Raw genomic sequence first — 21707 nt, 5'->3', positions numbered from 1 at the left:
TTCTAAAGACAAAATTTCAGTGAAATTTTCTCTAAAGACAAAATTTCAGTGAAATTTTCTCTAAAGACAAAATTCCAGTGAATTTTTCTCTAAAGACAAAATTTCAGTGAAATTTTCTCTAAAGACAAAATTTCAGTGAAATTTTCTCTAAAGACAAAATTTCAGTGAAATTTTCTCTAAATATGAAGGGCGGGGTAGCAGTCGTATTCTCTCTCTAAGCACTCGTAGAAAATATCCTTGGTCTGCTCGTCCTTGTCTTCCGTCAGGACATGGGCACAAATAGGCTGAGGTTGAAAATTTTGTTTTCTAGCGTCTCATCCACCAGAGTAAAGCTGGAGATAAGGTTTTTCAGTCTCCTACTAAATGGGTCCACCCCTTCCCTAAAAAAGGACTTATTTACTGATTTACAATATGAGGCTCCAATAAAAGATATTGGAGAGTATAGCACGAAGTTGCTACCCACTTTCGAGACCAATTTTCACAAAGGACAATTTTGTTCCATATAACGGAACGGAAGAAGGCGCAGCGGAGCGGGCATGATGTAGCTAGTTTTCGTTAAAGACTAAATTTCAGTGAATTTTTTTGAGAACAAAATTTTAGTGAAAACGAAAAAATTTCATTGAAGGCAAAATTCTCTAAAGGCAAAAATTCAGTAATATTCCTTCCAATAACAAATTTTCAAAAAAAAAAAAATTTTCAAGACAAAACTTTAAACAATTTTTTTCTTAACTCAAAATTTCAGTAAAATTTTTTCTTAACACAATATTTTAGAGATATTTTCTGGAAAATTATTTGTTAGAACAAAATTTTAGAGAAATTTTCTAAAAAAAAATATTTCAAGAAAATTTTCTCTTAACACTAAATTTCAGTGAAATTTTCTCTAACCAACATTTCAGTGAAATTTTCTCTAACCAAAATTTTAGTGAAATTTTTTCTTAAGACAAAATGTCAGTAATTTTTCTTTATATATATATCCGTGAAATTTTCTTTAAATACGAAATTTCGGTAAAATTTCTCTAAAGGAAAAATGTCAGTGAAATTTTTCAGCATTTTGTTTCTGATGTTCTCGATTCGAACCCAGGCGTTCAGTGACAAAGGAGGACATGCTAACCTTTGCGCTACGTTGGCCTCTGATCAATACTTGGATGGAACTCCCTTCATCGACTATCGTTGTTCACGTTCACGTTTTTTAATGCTTCCTCGATACTCAGGAAAGCCATGGACGGCCGTCTCCTCTGACCTGTCCTTGAGGTCTAGCAGTCTTTCCCCTGTTTTTGAAAAAAACAATGACAAACTGACGGACCTATAATCCTTGGTTGTTCTGAGGTTCATTTTTTTTGTTTTATCCCGAAGGCGGTCCAAGTCCACCCCGGTTTCCCTGAAAACCTGCAGTAGGATTTCTGAATGTGCGAATCGGTCAAACTATGTTTTCTTCGAGACAATGCCACCGATGGTGTCTTCTGCCTAGAAGGATAAGACTCCATCAGTACTTCAGTCAGAGGCTCTTGGCATTCAGCACATTAAGAGACAATGTGATGTCCGTTGCTCAGACATGTGTTCAAAGTGTCGTAGAAGAAATTGTTCACCTCCTCGTATAACTCGCATATATGAGCAGGGGCTTCAAGTTCCTTCCTGCAACTTCGAGATCCTACTTGGAGCTGTACAGAGGCAAGCGATGGTGTTAAATGGAGATAATAGTATGTCAAACTCTATTGTTTCCCTTGAGCATCGTCGTAATGTGGGTTGCGGAAGTTTCTATCGATACTTCCACGGTGTATTGGATTGGTCTTCTTTTGCTGGAGTAAGGCTGTTTGTCAGAACCACAAGTCTTTCTAGAAACTCCCATCGTTTTGTAATCGGATCATGCACTACCAATCGATATAGGTCCTTATGGGGTTCTCCCTCTTTTGCAGATAAAAATAGTTGGTACACAAAATTGTTTCGTAAAGTGACTCACCTCTGATGGTCGTATCTGGGGTACCCCATAGATTTTGGTGTGTATTGATGCCCATTTGATCAGGGCCTTCGTAACTGTCGGGGCGTTTGTCACCATTTGACTTTAAGGCTACATGGTTTGCTTGGCCTCTACTGTGCCAATACCATTAAATCCTTATTGCTGTAATGACAATTCCCAGATAGGATAAGATTTTTACTGGTTACGATACAGATTCCAATCTTACCTTCATTTTGTGTAGAGATACCTGGTTGAGGGCCACATCAGTGGCGTCTCTTGCCATAATTCCGAGCAGTTCGTTTGTAGCTGCTTCTAAGTGATGCAGATTAATCTGCAGTACCTGCAGGCAGCACCGTAGCGCATAGGTTAGCATGTTCGCTTATGACGCTGAACGCCTGGGTTCGAATACTGGCGAGACCATCAGAAAATAATTTTCAGCGGTGGCTTTCCCCTCCTAATGCTGGCAACATTTGTGAGGTACCATGCCATTTAAAACTTCTTCGGCCCCTTTTCATTGAGCTTAAATTTGAATCCGACTGCACTCAATGATATGTGAGAAGTTTGCCCCTGTTGCCTAGTGAAATCTTCATGGGCAAAATTGGCATTTACCTGCAGGCATCTAGACCTCCTAACCTATTGGCACTGTTATCATTCGGAAGGTAGAACCATTTTTATATGGTTTAAGCTGATCTTTCGAAACCAGAATCTGTGTCGTTTTCTCTAAAAATAAAAAAAGCAACATTTTCGGGTAATGACGATGAAAAATTTTCTCAATTTCATACAAATAACCAATTTAAAAACTTTTCTACCATTACATCAAATAATTCTTTCTTAAATCCTTACGATATGCCTTTAATAGCAAACCCATACATTTCTATTAAACCAATTTCAGATACAATATCGAGTAAGGCAACACCACGTCTATTATAACGTGGGCACAGCGGCTATGACGTCGCTCTTTGAGACGCCATCAAATATCAGAATATTTCAAATATCATCAACACTGAAATCGATAGCGGCGTCAACAATTAAAACATTAAACAGCGGTAGCACTGCCAAACAACGCCGCCAAAACACATACCATCACACAACAACCACAACATCAACACCAACGTCATCATCATCAGTAATAGCAAAAACAGCAACAACAACACGAGCCCTCAAACAGCAACATTTGCATTCATTGCAAGAGCAACATTATAATGAAGCAACAACCGCCACTGCAGTGGTTACTCAAAATGCAGTCCAGACAACAACCACCCTAGCAACGAGAGGCATGGCAAAGGATGAAGTTAACAATGTAATCGAGGCATCCTCGTCATCCTCATCATCGTCGTTGTCCAACAAACCCGCAATACCAATGTTAAACAATGCTGCCAATGGTGCTATTTCGCATACATCGTCATCCAACTCATCATTATCGAGCTCATCCTCCTTAACGCCATCACTAACAGCCTCTATGGAGGCCTCACCAACATCGTCATCTACGTTGGCAACAACAACAACAACTACAACATCGACATCGACTTCATCGCCCACCGTTTTCAATGATTCTGTAAAAACATTAACTTCCGCCTTAACAACGGGCACCTTCAATGATGCCGCCGATGCAGCAACAGCCGCCGGCTCTTCCTCCTCATCTTCGTCGTCGTCGTCATCATCATCCTCCTCCTCTTCTTCAGTTACCAACAATGCCTTAGATGAGAATTTATTTTCCACACCGTACAGTTACCTCGATGGTTACAGTACCACCTCCATTGCAGAGGCCGCTGCATCTGCCTCCTCCTCCTCGTCGCCATCGAACAGTGTCTTCATCAATAATGGCAGTTACTTTGGCACAGCATTCAATTTTAGTCTACAGGAGAATTCCACCTCATTGCTTTCGTCCTATTCCCCTTTGGATGCTAGTTTCGTCGACGATGACAGCAGCAGCAGTAACAGCTATGGCATCAACGACGACGATAATTGGATGGACTTGTCCGTAGTCATTTTAAAAGGCTTTATATTCTTTTCAATCATTCTGGCAGCCGTTCTAGGCAATGCGTTGGTTATAATTTCCGTGCAACGTAATCGTAAATTGCGGTAAGTATCTGCTAGTTGGTTGTTATTAGACAGACGTGATGGAGAAAGAGACAAGGATAACACGTGATCGATTGATTATATACCAACCTTGCAGCCATAATTATTGATAACATAATCGTCTGTGGCTTTTTTGTATGCCATTGGAATATTTTGTAGAAACGGGAGATTTGTAAAGGATACATTTATATAAGAAAAGTTATAAAGCTATGCAATCTTTCTGGCAGCGTTTTCTTTTCCCATAATGCCCCTTAAACGGCAACTGTTGTAAATAAAACTCGTGTACCATGTTGCGTATGATTTATTTTTGTATCAACACTTATACGCCACCCAGTACTTCATAATGTCGAATAATGGAAGAACCAGAAATAATAGTGAAAAGGAAGCTGTAATTACACCATACACCAAATACTGTGGTGCCGGATGATGTTCGCGTGTCCGCGTATTCCATGGAATTTTCAATGAAATTTTCTCCAAAGACGAAATTGTAGTGAAAATTTCTCTAACAAAAAATTTTGTCCAGGCCCCACCTCGAAATATTTTTATACCCACCACCGATGGATTGGGGTATATCCATTTTGTCATTCCGTTTGCAGCACATCGAAATATCTATTTCCGACCCTATAAGGTATATATATTTTTGATCAGCGTAAAAATCTAAGACGATCTAGCCATGTCCGTCCGTCTGTCCATCAGTCCTCCTTTCTGTAAAAATCGCTCTACAGTCTATAAAAATAGAGATATTGCGCTGAAATTTTGCACAGATTCTTTTTTCGACCATAAGCAGGTTCGAAGATAGGCTATATCGGACTATATCTTGATATAGCCCCCATATAGACCGATCCGCCGATTTAGGGCCTTAGGCCAATAAAAGTCACATATATTGTCCAATTTTGCCAAAATTTGGGACAGTAAGTTGTGCTAGGCTCTTCAATATCCTTCTTCCATTTGTCCCAGATCGGTTCAGATTTCGATATAGCTGCCATATAGACCGACCGATCCTCCGATTTAGGGTCTTAGGCCCATAAAACCACATTTATTTTCCGATTTTGCTGAAATTTGGGACAGTGAGTTGTATTAGGCCCCTCGACATCTTTCTTAAATTTGGCCTAGATCGGTTCAGATTTGGTTATAGCTGCCATATAGACCGATCCTCCTATTTTGGGTCTTAGGCCCATAAAAGCCACATTTATTATCCGATTTTGCTGAAATTTGGGACAGTGAGTTGTGTTACGCCCTTCGACATCATTCGTCAATTTGGCTCAGATCTGTTCAGATTTGGATATAGTTGCCATATAGATCAATTTCTCAATTTAAGGTTTTGGGCCCCTAAAAGCCACATTTATTATCCGATTGTGCCGAAATTTGTGGCGGTAAGTTGCGTTAAGCCACTCGACATCTTTCTTGAATTTGGCCTAGATGGGTTCAGATTTGGATTTAGCTGCCATGTAGACCGATCCTCCGATTTAGGGTATTTGGCCCATAAAAGCCACATTTATTATCCGATTTTGCTGAAATTTGGGACAGTGAGTTATGTTAGGCCCTTCAACATCCTTCTTGAATTTGGCCGAGATCGGTATAGATTTGGATTTAGCTGCCATATAGACCGATCTCTCGATTTATAGTTTTGAGCCCATAAAAGGAGCATCTATTGTCCGATGTCGCCGAAATTTGGGACAGTAAGTTGTGTCAGACTCCTCGATATTTTTCGGCAATTTTGCCCAGATCGGTCCAGATTTGGATATAGCTGCCATATAGACCGATCTCTCGATTTAAGGTTATAGGGCCATAAAAGGCGCATTTATTGTCCGATATCGCCGAAATTTGAGACAGTGAGTTGTGTTAAGCCCTTCGACATTCTTCTTCAATTTGGCTCAGATCGGTCCAGATTTGGATATAGCTGCCATTTAGACCGATCTCTCGATTTATGGTTTTGGTCCCATTAAGGGCCCATTTATTGTCCGATTTCACCAAAATTTGGGACATTGAGTTAAGTTAAGCTCCTCGACATATTTCTGCAATTTGGCCTAGATCGGTCAAGATTTGCATATAGCTGCCATATAGACCGATCTCTCGATTTGACGTTTTGAGCCCATAAAAGACGCATTTATTGTCCGATTGGGACGAAATTTGGGACAGTGAGTTGTGTTGAGCCCTTCGATATTCTTCTTCAATTTAGCTCAGATCGGTCAAGATTTGCATATAGCTGCCATATAGACCGATCTCTCGATTTAAGGTTTTGGGCCCATAAAAGGCGCATTTATTGACGGATGTCGCCGAAATTTGGGATTGTGAGTTAAGTTAAGACCCTCGACATATTTCTGTAATTTGGTTCAGATCGATGAAGATTTGTATATAGCTGCCATATAGACCGATCTCTCGATTTAAAGTTTTGAGCCCATAAAAGGCGCATTTATTGTCCGATGTCAACGAAATTTGGGACAATGAGTTGTGTTGGGACCTCGACATCTTTCTGCAACTTTACCCCGATCGGTTTATTTTTAGATATAGCTACTAAAAAGACCAACATTTTGTTATACAATTGAACAATGACTTGCACTTATTAGTATTTGGTTCAAATCGGAACATATTTCGATATAGCTGCTATGGGGCATAAGGTATGAATTTTTCACAGGATTTTGACGTTATCAAAAGTTCGGCCCGGCCGAACTTAACGCTATTATATTGGGTTGCCCAAAAAGTAATTGCGGATTTTTCATATAGTCGGCGTTGACAAATTTTTTCACAGCTTGTGACTCTGTAATTGCATTCTTTCTTCTGTCAGTTATCAGCTGTTACTTTTAGCTTGCTTTAGAAAAAAAGTGTAAAAAAAGTATATTTGATTAAAGTTCATTCTAAGTTTTATTAAAAATGCATTTACTTTCTTTTAAAAAAACCGCAATTACTTTTTGGGCAACCCAATACATGTTTAAAGACAAAGTTTCAATAATATTATTTCTATAGACAAAATTGCAATGAAATGTTTTTATTAACAAAATTTCAATGACATTTTTTCTAAAGACAAGATTTGAGGGAGTTTTTTCTATCAAAAGTTTTTCTAAAGAGAAAATTTCTGTAAAGAAAATATATCATTAAAAATCTCTGTTAAGATACCAAAGAGACCAGACCCATCTAGAAATTATATTTTTAAAGACAAAATTCAATAAATGTCAATGTTACATTTCCAAAAGACAAAATTGTCTACAAAAAAATCTGTCCAGGTCTTGCCCCTCCAATGAATTTTTCGAAACAACATTTTTTTAGGGCGAAATTGACCAGTCAGCTTTATTTCATTTCATTTAGTTTTTATACCCTCCTCCATAGAATGGGGTTAAACTAACTTCGTCATTTCGTTTGTAACCGAAATACCGATAGGCGATGACGACCATGCCTACAAGGGCACTGGAGACTATTCTATATACGCGACACATTGACATACAGATTAAGTGTGAGGTAGCCACTGCGGCTATGAGACTTAAGGCGATGGGAGAATGGATTGAGTATGGAAGTAGCTCATACCATCGTGGTATAATCGAGGCGACGATAGGAAACCTGGAAGGAAGGGAAGAGGTTTCCGACCGGATACCTGAGATAAACCTTGAGGTCGAGTGTGGGGCACTGCTGCCAGCGGCACACAATTGGATTGACGGAACCCTAGTATTGTCATCTGGAAGATCATGTTACACGGATGGATCAAAGCTAGAGGACAGAGTAGGCCTGGGGGTCTGCATTGAGAACCCAGGGACTAACATCTGTTTTAGACTGCCTCACCAGTCAGTACCATACCACGTGAGGTGGTATGGTGCTAACGCATGGACGTCGAGTGTGCACATCTTTGCGGACAGTAAAATTGCCATAAGGACAATAACAACCAGGACGGTAAGGTCACGAACAGTCTTGCAGTGTAGTGGACTACGAGCAGACTTATGTAATATCGGTGCAGCAAGTGATAGCATGTGTAGGGCATGGGGGGAAGATGATGGGACGTTGCACCATTTCCTTTGTCAATGAAATTTTCTATAAAGAGTATTTATAAAAAATTTCATTGAAATGTTTTCTAAAAAGCAAAATGTCAGTAAGATATTCTCTCAAGACTAAATTTCAGTGACATTTTCTCTAAACCGAATTAAGGTGAAATTCATATCCGATTTGGCAGGAATTTTGTACTGTGGCGTTTTCTATGACATTCATTACAAATGCCAAGTATCCAACCTGATATAGCACCCACACAAACCGGTTTCCCAATTATTATTCACGATCCTCTAGAGGGAGAAATTCCAATACGATTTGGCTGAAATTTTGCACAACAATGTCTTCTCTAACCTTCAACATACGTGTCAACATGGTCTGAATCGGTTCATATGCTGATATAGCTCTCATATAAATTGATCTCCCGAGTTTACCTCTTGAGTCCTTATAGGTCTCAATGCTTATCAAATTTGGCTGAAATTTTCCACAATGACCTCTACTAGGGTCTTCAACATCCAAGCCAAGAATGGTTCGAATCAGTCTGTAACCTGATATGGTTAGCATCGGTTCAAAAGCTGATATAGCTCTCTTATAAATTGATCTCCCGAGTTTACTTCTTGAGTCCCTATAGAAATGATTATCGAATTTGGCTAAAATTTTCCACAATGACCTCTACTAGGGTCTCCAACATCGGCATATAACCTGATATAGCTCCAATAGCATGGCGATTTCTTGGTTGCCTATAAAGAGATACCATGCAAAGAAATCGACAATGATTCGGTCCGGCCGAACTTAGCACTCTTTTACCTGTTTTTATTTCATCTCTACTTTCACTGTTTAGAATCAGAAAGTGATTCTGAGTCGATCGGTTTACCTATCAATGGGTCTAGCTCTTCTCCTTCTTAGCGTTGCAAACAAATGCACAATCTTACAGTGTGCCACAGTGGTGGTGTAGGGTATAAAAAAATCGGCAACCACTTGTAAAGACATTTGCAATTTTTATACCCTCCACTATAAGATGGGGGTATACTAAAGTCGTCATCCTGTTAGAATCTCCTCGAAATACCCGTCTAAGACTTTATGGGGTCTTAGATATATATTCGTGATATGCTTGACCGTCATGACATTTTCAGCCGATCTAGCCATGTCCGTCCGTCTACTGTCCGCCCGTCCGTCTGTCTGTCTATAGAAAGCACGCTAACTTTCGAAGGAGAAAAGCTAGCAGCTTGAAATTTTGCACAAATGCTTCTTAGGTCGGTTGAGATTGTATATTGGCCATATCGGTCCATGTTTTGATATAACTGACATGTAAACCGATCTGGGGTCTTGACTTCTTGAGCCTCTAGAGGGCGCAATTCCTATCCGATTTAGCTGAAATTTCGCATACTGTCCCAAGTATGGTTGAAATCGACCCATAACCTGATATAACTGTCATATAATCCAATCTGGGGTCTTGACTTCTTGAGCCTCTAGAGTGCGCAATTCCTACACACTGCCGGTATGCATTGACATCGGGGGAGCTTTTAGCAATGTGTGGACCAACACATTGATCCACTCCTTAGACCAATATCGGGTAGACCCGGTCTTTAGAGACTGGATAAACCATGTGCTAAGGAAAGGTCAAAAATTGTGGGTCCCATGACATAAATAAAAGAGAGAAAGTAGCACAAAGTATGCCACAGGGGCGTTTTTTATCGCCACTACCTATGAGTGACCACCATAAATAACCTGTTATAGATATCGGTCGATAACCTGACATAGTTGTTATATTAACCGGTCTTGGATCTTGACTTCTTGATTTCGCATGAGGCGTTTTGTTATGATTTCCAACAACTGCGCTAAGTATGGTTGAAATCGACCCATAACCTGATATAGCTGTCATATAAACCCATCTGAGGTCTTGACTTCTTGAGCCTCTAGAGGGCGCAATTCCTATCTGATTTGGCTGTGATTTTGCATGAGGTGTTTTGTTATGACTTCCAACAAATATAATTTAAATCGGTTCATAACCTGCGATACTGACTTCTTGAGCCTCTAGAGGGCGCAATTCTTATCCGATTTGACTGAAATTTTGCATGAGAAGTTTTGTTATGATTCCCAAAAACTGTGCTAAGTATGGTTAAAATCGACCCATAATCTGATATAGCTGTTACATAAACCGATCTGGTGTCTTGACTTCTTGAGCCACTAGAGGGCGCAGTCTTATCCCATTTGGCTGAAATTTTGCATGAGATGTTTCGTTATGACTTCCAACAACTATGCTAAGTTGGTTGAAATCGACCCTTAACCTGATATAGCTGTCATATAAACCGAAGTAGGGTCTTGACTTCATTAGCCCCTAGAGGGCGCAACTCCTATCTGATTTGGCTGTGGTTTTGCATGAGGTGTTTCGTTATGACTTCCAATAACAGTGCTAAGAATGGTTTAAATCGACCCATAACCTGATATAGCTGTCATATAAACCGAAGTAGGTTCTTGACTTCTTTAGCCTCTAGAGGGCGCAATTCCTATTCGATTTGACTGAAATTTTGCATGACGTGTTTCGCTATGACTTCCAACAACTATACTAAGTATGGTTGAAATCGACCCATAACCTGATATAGCTGTCATATAAACCGATGTAGGGTCAAGACTTCTTTAGCCTCTAGAGGGCGCAATTCCTATCTGATTTGGCTATGATTTTTCATGAGAAGTTTTGTTATGATTTCCAACAGCTGCGCTAAGTATGGTTGAAATAGGTTCATAACCTGATATAGCTGCCATATAAACCGATCTGGGGTCTTGTTTTCTTGAGCCTCTAGAGGGCGCAATTCTTATCCGTTTTAGCTGAAAGTTATGATTTCTAACAACTGCGCTAAGCCCATAACTTGTTTACCTAAAAAGTGATACCGGGAAAGAAACTTGACAAATGCGATCCATGGTGGAGGGTATATAAGATTCGGCTCGCCCGAACTTAGCACGCTTGTACTTGTTTTTGTTATAAATGGAACACATTTGTATTGAAATACAAAACCTACACATTGGCAACGCAAACTAAAAGCACTACCAATCTTCTATTTAATCATGCTACTTATAACGAACGGTTTTTGTTGCTATAAACGAGCAATTTAAATTGATTGCACCATTCAGCAGCATATATCAAATTATAGTATTTTTCAAAACCATCTACACATCCGTATGAGGGTTTTCGATCCTTATAACACCCACATTACACATTGCCCATGATTCGTTGCCAATGTCTTTGCCTTTCAATGTGCCATGCCGCATTAAGGCCATGTCCAACAAGTACAAGTCGAAGGTAATGTGAAGGTGCAGACTCAACAACAACAAGCAAGAGTAACCTTTACTTCTTGGTCTTGGATAATAGTGCCGTCGTCGTTGTCGTTGTCGTCGGTGCCGTCACCATTGTACACGGCTTCATTCTTCTCTTCCATGACGAAGACGTAGGAGAAGAAATTATATTTACTTGCAATATACTGTGTAATTGGTAATGGCATTAGACGAAATGATGGAAGGAATAACAAGAATAAACTAAACTAGGGCAGGCAACTGCAAAGGGCAGATGGAATACTAAAATGCATTGAGCAGTTAGACGGCTATTGGAACAAACACCACTACCACTCTTAGTACTACTACTACTCCCATTAGACTAGCTGACATAAATGCTAGTGACCTAGTTATGAAGACATGCTCCAGCTGACGTTTGTAAACGGATGCAACCGGAAATAACATTCGATTCGACACAGGATATAAATGCAGATTGGATTACTGCAAATGCAACAATTTCTTTGAATGAAATTTATGAATTTGTAATATGATAAAACACACAATCATTGTTGTAATCGTCTCTACTTCCTCTTCTCAGCCCTGACACAGTTCTGGGAATTATTTTTAGATTGGGCGAGGGACGTTGCTGTTTATTTATCAAAAGGTGTAACACTTCAAGGGATTATCAATCATTCAAAGGGGAAAATATTACCAAAAATAAACTTTATGTTAATTAAATTTGTTAGGACAAGTTAAATTTTTATATCCACCACCATAGAATGGGGGTATACTAATCTAGTCTAATCCATTTGTAACACCTCGAAATATTCGTCTAAGACCCCATGAAGTATATATATATTTTTGACCGTCTCGACGTTCTGAGTCGATCTAGCCATGTCCGTTAGCCTGTCGAAATCACGTTAACGGTGGAATTTTGCTCAGATTACTTTACTTACTTTAATTGGCTATGACAAAACATTTGTTCCACTAGCCGAACGTAGAATAGCATTCCAAACAGCTCAATCTTCTGCGCTCATTCTAAAATATCTGACACCAAGTTTCGAGATGTCTCCCACCTTTGGGTGGGAGACATCTATTGGGCCTATGGACTTCCCGCTTTGCGTGTACCACCGTGTTTGCCTTCAAAAGACTTCTTTGCTGGAGCTTCTTCATCCATTCTGACAACATGACCTAGCCAACGCAACCGTTGTATTTTGATGAGCGTAACTATGCTATCGTCGTCATACAGCTCGTGGTTGATACGTCACCTATATTCTCTATTAACGCAAACTGGTCCATATATTTTACGAAGAATCTTTCTCTCAAATACTCCAAGCACTGCCTCATCTGCTTTCACAAGTACGTACCCATGCCTCAGAACCATATAACAGCACGGGTAGTATCAGTGTCTTGTATAGTGTTATCTTCGTCCGTCGAGAAGTGGTCTTGTTTCTAAACTGCTTATTTAATCCAAAGTAGCATCTGTTTGGCAGTATTATTCTTCGCTTAATCTCAAAACTGGTGTCATTCGTTTCGGTTACGGCGGTGCCGAGGTAGATAAAGTTATTGACTGTCTCAAAGTTGTGGTTCGCACCTTTCTCCATTTTCTTTATCAGCTCGGTTGTGCAAGGCTTTTTGGGAGTTGAAACCATCCATTTCGTCTTATCTCCATTTACTGTCAGACCCATTTTCACTGACTCCGATGACCGACCGGTGACCGACCTATTATGACCGGTGACCCACCTATTATGACCGGTGACCGACCTATTATGACCGGTGACCGACCTATTATGTCGATGTCGTCAGCATAGGCGAGTAGCATTTGTTCTCTTGTGATTAGTGTGTCATATCTATTCACATCTGCATCTTGTATAATCTTCTCCAGCAGGATATTAAAGAGATCACACAATAGGCTGTCTCCTCGTCTGAAACCTCGTTTGGTATTAAATGATTCCGAGAGATTCTTTGCTATTCTTTCTAAGGAACGCGTATTAGCAAGTGTCATCCTGCAGAGTCTTATTAAATTTGCAGGTATACCAAAGTCAGACATGGCTTGAAATACCTTTGAAGTAAAGGAGTATCGAAGGCGGCTTTGTAGTCAACAAAGAGATGGTAGGTGTAGGTTTGTCCTTCTCGAGTCTTTTCCAGGATTTGGCGCAGTGGGTATATCTGGTCTAGGGTGGATTTACCAGGTCTAAAGCCGCATTGATAGGGCCCAATTGTCTCATTGACTTTAGATTTTAATCTTTCACACAGTACGCTCGAGAGTATCTTGTATGCGATGGGGAGGAGACCTATTTGTCTGTAGTGCACATTCCGTGTTGTCTTTTTTTCTTGTGTACGGGACATAGTACGCTGAGGTTCCAATCATCGGGTATGCGTTCTTCTAGCCAGATTGCGCAGATAAGCTGATGCATTCGCCTTATCAGCGTGTCGCCTCCTGGTCTTAAATAGTTCAGCGGGTAACCCATCGGCTCCTGTTGCCTTGTTGTTCTTTAGTCGGGTCACTCCTACTTGGACCTCACATTCTATACCATCATCATTGATTGGTTCTACGGTATCTTCTTCGCCGCCAACATCGGACACTAGTAATTGGGTAAAATGTTCTTTCCATATCCTCAGCATGTTGTCTGTGTCAGTTACCAGATTTCCTTCTTTGTCTCTGCAGGAGGATGTGCCTGCACCCAAACCATCGGTTTGATGAGACTTATTGCTCTGTAGTTGGCACATTCGGTCTTGTCTCCTTTCTTGTGTTCGGGACATAGTATGCTGAGGTTCCAATCATCGGGTATTCGTTCTTCTAGCCAGATTGCACAGATAAGCTGATGCATACGCCTTATCAGCGTGCCGCCTCCGGTGTTAAATAGTTTAGCGGGTAACCCGTCGGCTCCTGCTGCCTTGTTGTTCTTTAGTCGGGTCACTGCTACTTGGACCTCATTCTGACTAGGAGGTAAACATTCTATACCATCATCAGGGATTGGTTCTGCGAAATTCTCTTCGCCGCCAACGTCGGAAACTAGCAGTTGGGTAAAATGATCTCTCCATATCCTCAGCATGTTATCGGTGTCAGTTACCACATTTCCTTATTCTCTCTCTGCAGGAGGATGTGCCTGCATCAAAGCCATCGGTTTGATGTTTAATTCTTTGGTAGAGTTTCCGGACTTCATTCTGACTCCTGTACACCTCAATTCGCTTACAATCACGTCTTTCCATTTCCTTTTTTTTCTGCGGAATAGACGTTTCTCCTCTCTCTTCCTGTCCTATCTTCGCATTAAAATCTCCCAGAACGATTTTAATATCATGGGCGGGGCAGCGGTCATATTCTCTCTCTAGGCGCTCGTAGAAAATATCCTTGCTCGTCTTTGTCTTCCGTCGGGGCATGGGCACATATGAGGCTGATGTTGAAGAATTTGGCTTTAATGCGGATTGTGGCTAGCCTTTCATCCACCGGAGTAAAGGTGGAGACAAGGTGTTTCAGTCTCCGATTAACCACAAATCCACAGTCAAATTCATGCCTCGTCTTATGGCAGCTATAGTATAGCTCGTCACCGTTTGGTGTTGTAGTGACGCCATTCCCAGTCCATCGCCTTTCCTATAAGGCAGTAATATCTGCCTTGTACTTCTCTAACACATCCACCAGCGCGTATACTGCACCTTCTCTATAAAGAGTGCGGACATTCCAGTTGTAGATCCGGAAATCATGGTCCTTTTTTCGTTTGCGTGGGTCGTCAACGTTGGGGGGGTCCGTTTTTACAATTCCTTTGTTTCTCATAGTAGTCCTCATCGTTTTCCGGGGGCAGGTTACTGGCATGGGTTTTGTGGAATTGCGCACGTTTCCCTCGTTGTGGCGAGCCGCTGGCTCCAAGATCCGACGCTCGCCGCCAGCCGCGACTTTACCACACTGGCGCTGCATAACTTACTACAGACCGGCCAATTGTTTTGTATGTGGTCAACAAGGTTTCTTTGTCTGCACACCAAGTGCTGCCAGCAAGTGACTTGAGGACCTTGTTTCTACTTTTGACTTTATCGCAAATTGCTGTGGCATGTGGAGAGAATGTGTAAGAGCTGTCAAATGTGACGCCAAGTATTTTGGGACACTTGGTGGTCGGAATCATTTCTCCATCGACCATTACCGTCAGCTCGGCATTCACCTCACGCCTATTTGTAATGAACAATGTGGCTGAGGATTTGCAGGCAGATATCTTCAGCTTTTTTGCAGCGAAATATGAGGCAATTTCGTTGAGGTAGACGTTCAACCTATGGCAGATGTCAACAATGGGTGGGGGGCCTCATGCCATAATCGTACAATCGTCCGCATATGATATAATCTCTATGCCATCTGGAGGGGGTGGAATGGAGGATAGATAGAGGTTAAACAGTGCGGGAGATATCACCCCGTTTTGGGGAACTCCCTGTTTCACTCTATGATGCCTCGACTTCTTATCCCTAAATTCCACAAATGACTGGCGATCACGCAGATAATTTGCGCCCCAGCGTTTCAGGCCTTGATCGTACAATCGTACGCATATGATATAATCTCTATGCCATCTGTAGAGGGAGGATAGGTAGAGGTTAAACAATGCCAGAGATATCACCCCGCCTTGGGGAACTCCCTGTTTCACACTACGATGCTTTGACTTCTTATCTCTATATTCCACAAATGACTGGCGATCACACAGATAATGTGCGCCCCAGCGTCTCAGGCCTGGCTGGAGGGAGGTGTTGGCGATGTCCTCATATATTGGGTTGCCCAAAAAGTAATTGCGGATTTTTTAAAAGAAAGTAAATGCATTTTTAATAAAACTTAGAATGAACTTTAATCAAATATACTTTTTTTACTCTTTTTTCTAAAGCAAGCTAAAAGTAACAGCTGATAACTGACAGAAGAAATAATGCAATTACAGAGTCACAAGCTGTGAAAAAATTTGTCAACGCCGACTATATGAAAAATCCGCAATTACTTTTTGGGCAACCCAATAGTTTGGCATGACTGACCGTGTCGAATGCGTTCGATAGGTCCAGTGCCACGAGAACCGTCCTATCACATGGGACGTCTTAGCGATGTCCTCAAATAGTTTGGCATGACTGACGGTGTCGAATCCCTTCGATAGGTACAGTGCCACGAGGACCATCCTATCACATAGCCTGGGTTGATTACCAATAGTGTATTCCGTAGATGCAGTTACTTTGGGCATTACGATATCTTGATCGCTGACCTCTTCCTGGTTACCTGGAAAATGAGTCTTCATCAATAGTTCTACAGTCTCCTGGTGTGGATTACCTCATTCATGCTCACGTACTTCGAGAGCACATTGCGAAACCTAGATGCCTTATAAGTGCTATCCAATTCTCCGTAAAACTTCGCCCAGGAACTCCCCTTTGCTTCCCTCGTCATCTTCTTGAATCTGCTCAGGATTCCATGATACTCGCCCCAGCCCTTTACTTTCCCTCCTGTGCACCTTTAACACCGGTGTCCACCCAGATTGGTTCATTGAACCTGATCAGGATTCCATGATACTCACCCCCGCCCTCTATTTTCCCTCTTGAGAACATGAGGCTTCATCAATAGTTCTATAGTCTCCTGGTGTGGGTTACCTCATCCATGCTCACGTATTTCGAGAGCACTTTACGCAACCTAGATGCCTTATAAGTGCTGTCCAATTCTCCGCAAAACTTCGCCCAGGAACTCCCCTTTGCTTCCCTCGTCATCTTCTTGAATCTGCTCAGGATTCAATGATACTAGCCCCAGCCCTCTACTTTCCCTCCTGTGCACATTTAACACCGGTGTCCACTCAGATTGGTTCATTGAACCTGCTCAGGATTCCATGATACTCACCACCAGGCTTCTACTTTCCCTCTTGAGCACCTTTAACTCCAGTGTCCACTAAGACTGGTTCATTCAAAGCGGAAATATCTATTCTCGACATGCCTTCCGAAATCTCTCGTTCAGGCACTAACCACAATTAGTTATCATACCTTTTGCTGCATTTACCACAACGCAATATACCGATTTTGCGATGGTTCAACTCATCAAAATCCACTTGTCCAAAAATTCATTGACCATATCCTGCTGTCTTTTATGGTGCGAAACTTCTTACTCCTCTTGTTCCACTTTGAAGAATTGCCCCACTTCAAGTTACCCCTTTCGCACACATATCAAAGCCATCCATGGGTCTAAATAAAATGGTAAAATCTTCATATCCCTATGAAACGCCCTTCTTAAAAGTACTGGTGTTTTATTCCCATTTCCTAAATACCAATTATTTCTTAAAATATTTCCTTTTTTTAAATTAACTCTCAATGGGAGGGCGTTTCCAGTTTCCTAACTACGCATAAAACAAAAACCCTAAGCAAAAAGGACATCAAACGTTAATCTGGGCATAAAATTCAATTTTCCCAGCTTAGTGGGGACCCTTCACAAAGGAAACAACGTTGCTTTTTTTCTGTGCCCATAAATCCCGGATGTTCATCTTCATATCCGAATATTAAAACATAACAAAGTCATGATAATAATGACCAAAAGGCACATCCATTTCCCTCCCCCCCAGAAGGAAAACTTTAGCCAAATAGAAGAAAAGAAAAATTGACGCCTAGAAACATGGTACTAATACAGAAGAAAACTTTTTGTTGCATTAAGGGGGCCATGGATCATTGTTGTAGACTACTCATTGCCATGGCATGACAGCTAAATGCGCATCGACCAAGTAAAGTGAATGACACACTTTCCGCACTGGGCCACCACATTCAACAGATGCCAACGGAAGAGGTGAACAAACATTCTTACAAGCACCCACAGGCTAGCTGTTGGACATCACCCTGTGGATAAAGTCCTGGAAAAGCATAAAATGTAATAAGCATTCAAGTGTGTCAACTTCATTTGCAGTTGCAAAGGCAACGCTAACGGTAATGGTAACGGCAACGGCAACAACAAAACTGCCACATACTCTTTCTCTTAACTTAACCCAATGGCCATGGCTGTGCGGTAGCCATGACAGTGGCTTTTATGTTAGCGCGTTTACGTTAATGTTACGTTTATTTCCTTGTTAACTTCAATTTTATATTGACATTGGCTATTTGAAGTTTTCATGTTGAGTAGCCATTTTAATTGAGTGAAAATTTTAAGCTTATATGCTGTGAATGACGTTAAATTAAAAGCATTTCAGGATGTTTTGTATAGCTGCTGAAGCAAACTTTGTATGTTTTACAATAGCTTGATAATTATACACACCACAACTAGGAGAGGGGATGTACTATGGTTGCCCAAAAAGTAATTGCGGATTTTTTAAAAGAAAGTAAATGCATTTTTAATAAAACTTAGAATGAACTTTAATCAAATTACTTTTTTACACTTTTTTTCTAAAGCAAGCTAAAAGTAACAGCTGATAACTGACAGAAGAAAGAATGCAATTACAGAGTCGCAAGCCGTTGAAAAAATTTGTCAACGCCTACTATATGAAAAATCCGCAATTACTTTTTGGGCAACAGAACTGCTACAACAACAACAACCTACCTCTGGCGTGCCCTGTGCAACCCTTCCCCTCATTCTTATGTCATAGTAAAAACTAAATTTCCCTTGAAAAACAGGGGATACTTCTTTCATTTCAATGAGTGCAGTCCAATTATATTTTAAGATCAGTGATAAGAGACCCTTTTTAATACCGTGTCCGAACGGAGTACGGCATAGCGACACCACTTCACTTCGTAGGGAAGTTTTAACATGGCAAGATACCTCGCAAATTTAGCCAGCATTAGTAAGGGGCTAACCACTGCAGAAAATGTTTGTGTTGTTCACGCCAGGGTTTGAACTTAGGCGTTAGACGTCATTGGTGGACATGCTAACTTCTGCGCCACAGTGGACTCCCATTGTTAAATCATGGGATCTATAATTTTTCCACCTGTTCCCTAGCAGTTTGCGTAAATGGAGAATTTAGACGACGTATAATCCACGAGCAGTATGACGACGATAGCTTTGTACAGCGCTTAAAAATATTGGTTGCCCAAAAAGTAATTGCGGATTTTTCATATAGTCGGCGTTGACAAATTTTTTCACAGCTTGTGACTCTGTTATTGCATTCTTTCTTCTGTCAGTTATCAGCTGTGACTTTTAGCTTGCTTTAGAAAAAAAGTGTAAAAAAAGTATATTTGATTATAGTTCATTCTAAGTTTTATTAAAAATGCATTTACTTTCTTTTAAAAAATCCGCAATTACTTTTTGGGCAACCCAATACAACGTTTGCGTTGGCTAGGTCATGTTGTCAGAATGGATGAAGAAGCTCTAGCAAAGAATCCTTTTGAAGGCGACCATAAATGAAAACGCAAAAGGGGAAGACCAAAACTCCAATGGAGTGACCAAGTGGAGAACGACATCTCGAAACTGGTTGCCAGAAATTGGAGGAAAAGCGCAGAAGATCGAGGTGCTTGGACAACTTTTCTACATTCGGCTATAGGAATAAATTTTCTGTAATGGCCAATTAAAGAAGTAAAGTTCTTTAGCAGTCCCCAAGGATCTGGTCTAAGAATTGTATCAGAGTATCGGACCTCATGTCGCCCACAAAAGTCTAACATTTAAGAAATATAATTAAAATTATACTTCCAAGGCAAAGAGGCCATTTTCGTCATATGAGCAGACAGACAGACAGACAGATGAACATGGCCAAATAGACTTAGTAATGAAATGAAGAAGTTATTATACTTGGAGAAGTTATTATACTCTCCCCTATGACAGCATCTTGTAATGCAATACATTTATGCATATCCTTACAAGGATACCTGTTGTACATGCATGCTGTCACTTGTCTCTTACATTATCTCATTTGTTGTTCAACAGGTCGAACAACATCATCATTTACATTTTTTCGATTTGTTTCCTTTCATGTCCTATTTGCTATGATGTCCCTTACACACATTGTAATCGAAAAAAGACGATGTATTCGTATATGTGTAATGTGTAATCAGGAACGACACTGTTTGTATTTCCTTGTCATCTCTTGATTTTCCTCATCGCACATTGCACATCATGTAGTTTGTTGTGTTGTTGTTGATTTTGTTGTTGTTGTTGTTTTCATTCCTTTTCTACGTTCCTTTGCAGGGTCATTACAAATTATTTTGTCGTATCACTGGCCATGGCGGATATGTTGGTTGCCCTCTGTGCCATGACATTTAATGCATCGGTGGAGCTGTCCGGCGGCAAATGGATGTTCGGCCCCTTCATGTGTAATGTTTACAACAGTCTCGATGTTTACTTTTCGACAGCGAGTATTTTGCATTTGTGCTGCATCTCAGTGGACAGGTAAGTTGGCAAATGCAACAGGCGTAGCTTGCATATTACACAACAGGATATACATACAAACATACGGACTGAAATGTTTATTATACACACACGCATGGGCACAAACACAACTACACACAAATACTGGAAAAACAGAGATTCATAAAAGTGCTCTTATTCAAAAAAAAAATTAAGAAACAAAAAGGTTAGCCTAGAACTTAGCATGACGGACTTTATAATAAAGGAAGCCTTGAAAAGCTAACAGACTAACAGATTTAAGTCTTTAGAACCCGACGGAATATTACTGCCACAATTACGGAAGGAACCGTAGTATCAGCCGCCTCATTTAGCCGGTATCAGTTCATGCCTAGGACTTCCATATACTCCGAAGTCTTGGCAGAAGGCAAGGATGATGTTTATATCCAAGCTCGAGAAGTCAAGGCATGCAGCACTAAAGGCCAATGTGCCATACGTTCTTTCTACTCAAAACCATGGAGCTCTACTATACACTCCAGCCTAGCGAATTTCTCAGATACAAACAGCATGCTGTCAAAAGGAGGTTGGTGTAGACCACTATGTACGAGGTTGTGCATAGAATAGCAAAATCTTTCGGTGCCAAAATGTGCATTTACATCGAAGGGGCTTGAAGGCAGGCAAACTGAAACAATTTTTAGACCCACACCCGGTCCTCCGGATCCATAGAGACTGGATAAGCCCTTTCGTAAGAAATAGATGAATAAATTGTGGATCCCATAACATAAGGATAAGGGAATGGATGGCACAGGGCACCCCACAAGGAGCTCTGTCGCCACCCGTACAAGTCATCACCATAAATAGCCTACTACGGGTTGTAATAGAAGAAGTATTGGGTTGCCCAAAAAGTAATTGCGGATTTAATAAAAGAAAGTAAATGCATTTATTAAAACTTTAATCAAATATGCTTTTTTACACTTTTTTTCTAAAGCAAGCTAAAAGTAACAGCTGATAACTGACAGAAGAAAGAATGCAATTACAGAGTCACAAGCTGTGAAAAAAATTGAAACGATAGCCAACAAAGTCAACTACCAGTGGGTGATCTTGGGTAAGAAACTGAACTGGAAGTGTCAAAAGATGTTGGGAGTTATGTAGGCCGGCCGTTAGATCGAAATGGGATATCATTAGATAAATACT

The 21707-nt window shown here is 40.7% G+C and overlaps 1 protein-coding gene across 1 annotated transcript in view; it reads left to right on the top strand.

The window, feature by feature from the left end:
* The first annotated feature begins 3137 nt into the window (after positions 1-3137).
* LOC106091331 (octopamine receptor beta-3R) overlaps positions 3138-21707 on the top strand; it is an 84289-nt gene continuing 65719 nt past the window's right edge. Inside the window, exons 1-2 of the mRNA XM_059363098.1 lie at positions 3138-4036; positions 20358-20558. Coding sequence (XP_059219081.1) covers positions 3231-4036; positions 20358-20558 — 1007 coding nt within the window. The 5' untranslated portion in view covers positions 3138-3230. The remainder of the gene's footprint in view (positions 4037-20357; positions 20559-21707) is intronic.

Source organism: Stomoxys calcitrans, chromosome 2 (assembly GCF_963082655.1).
Source record: "Stomoxys calcitrans chromosome 2, idStoCalc2.1, whole genome shotgun sequence".
In the NCBI taxonomy this organism is placed as follows: Eukaryota; Metazoa; Arthropoda; class Insecta; order Diptera; family Muscidae; genus Stomoxys; species Stomoxys calcitrans.
This window is presented reverse-complemented; position numbering and strand designations above follow the sequence as displayed.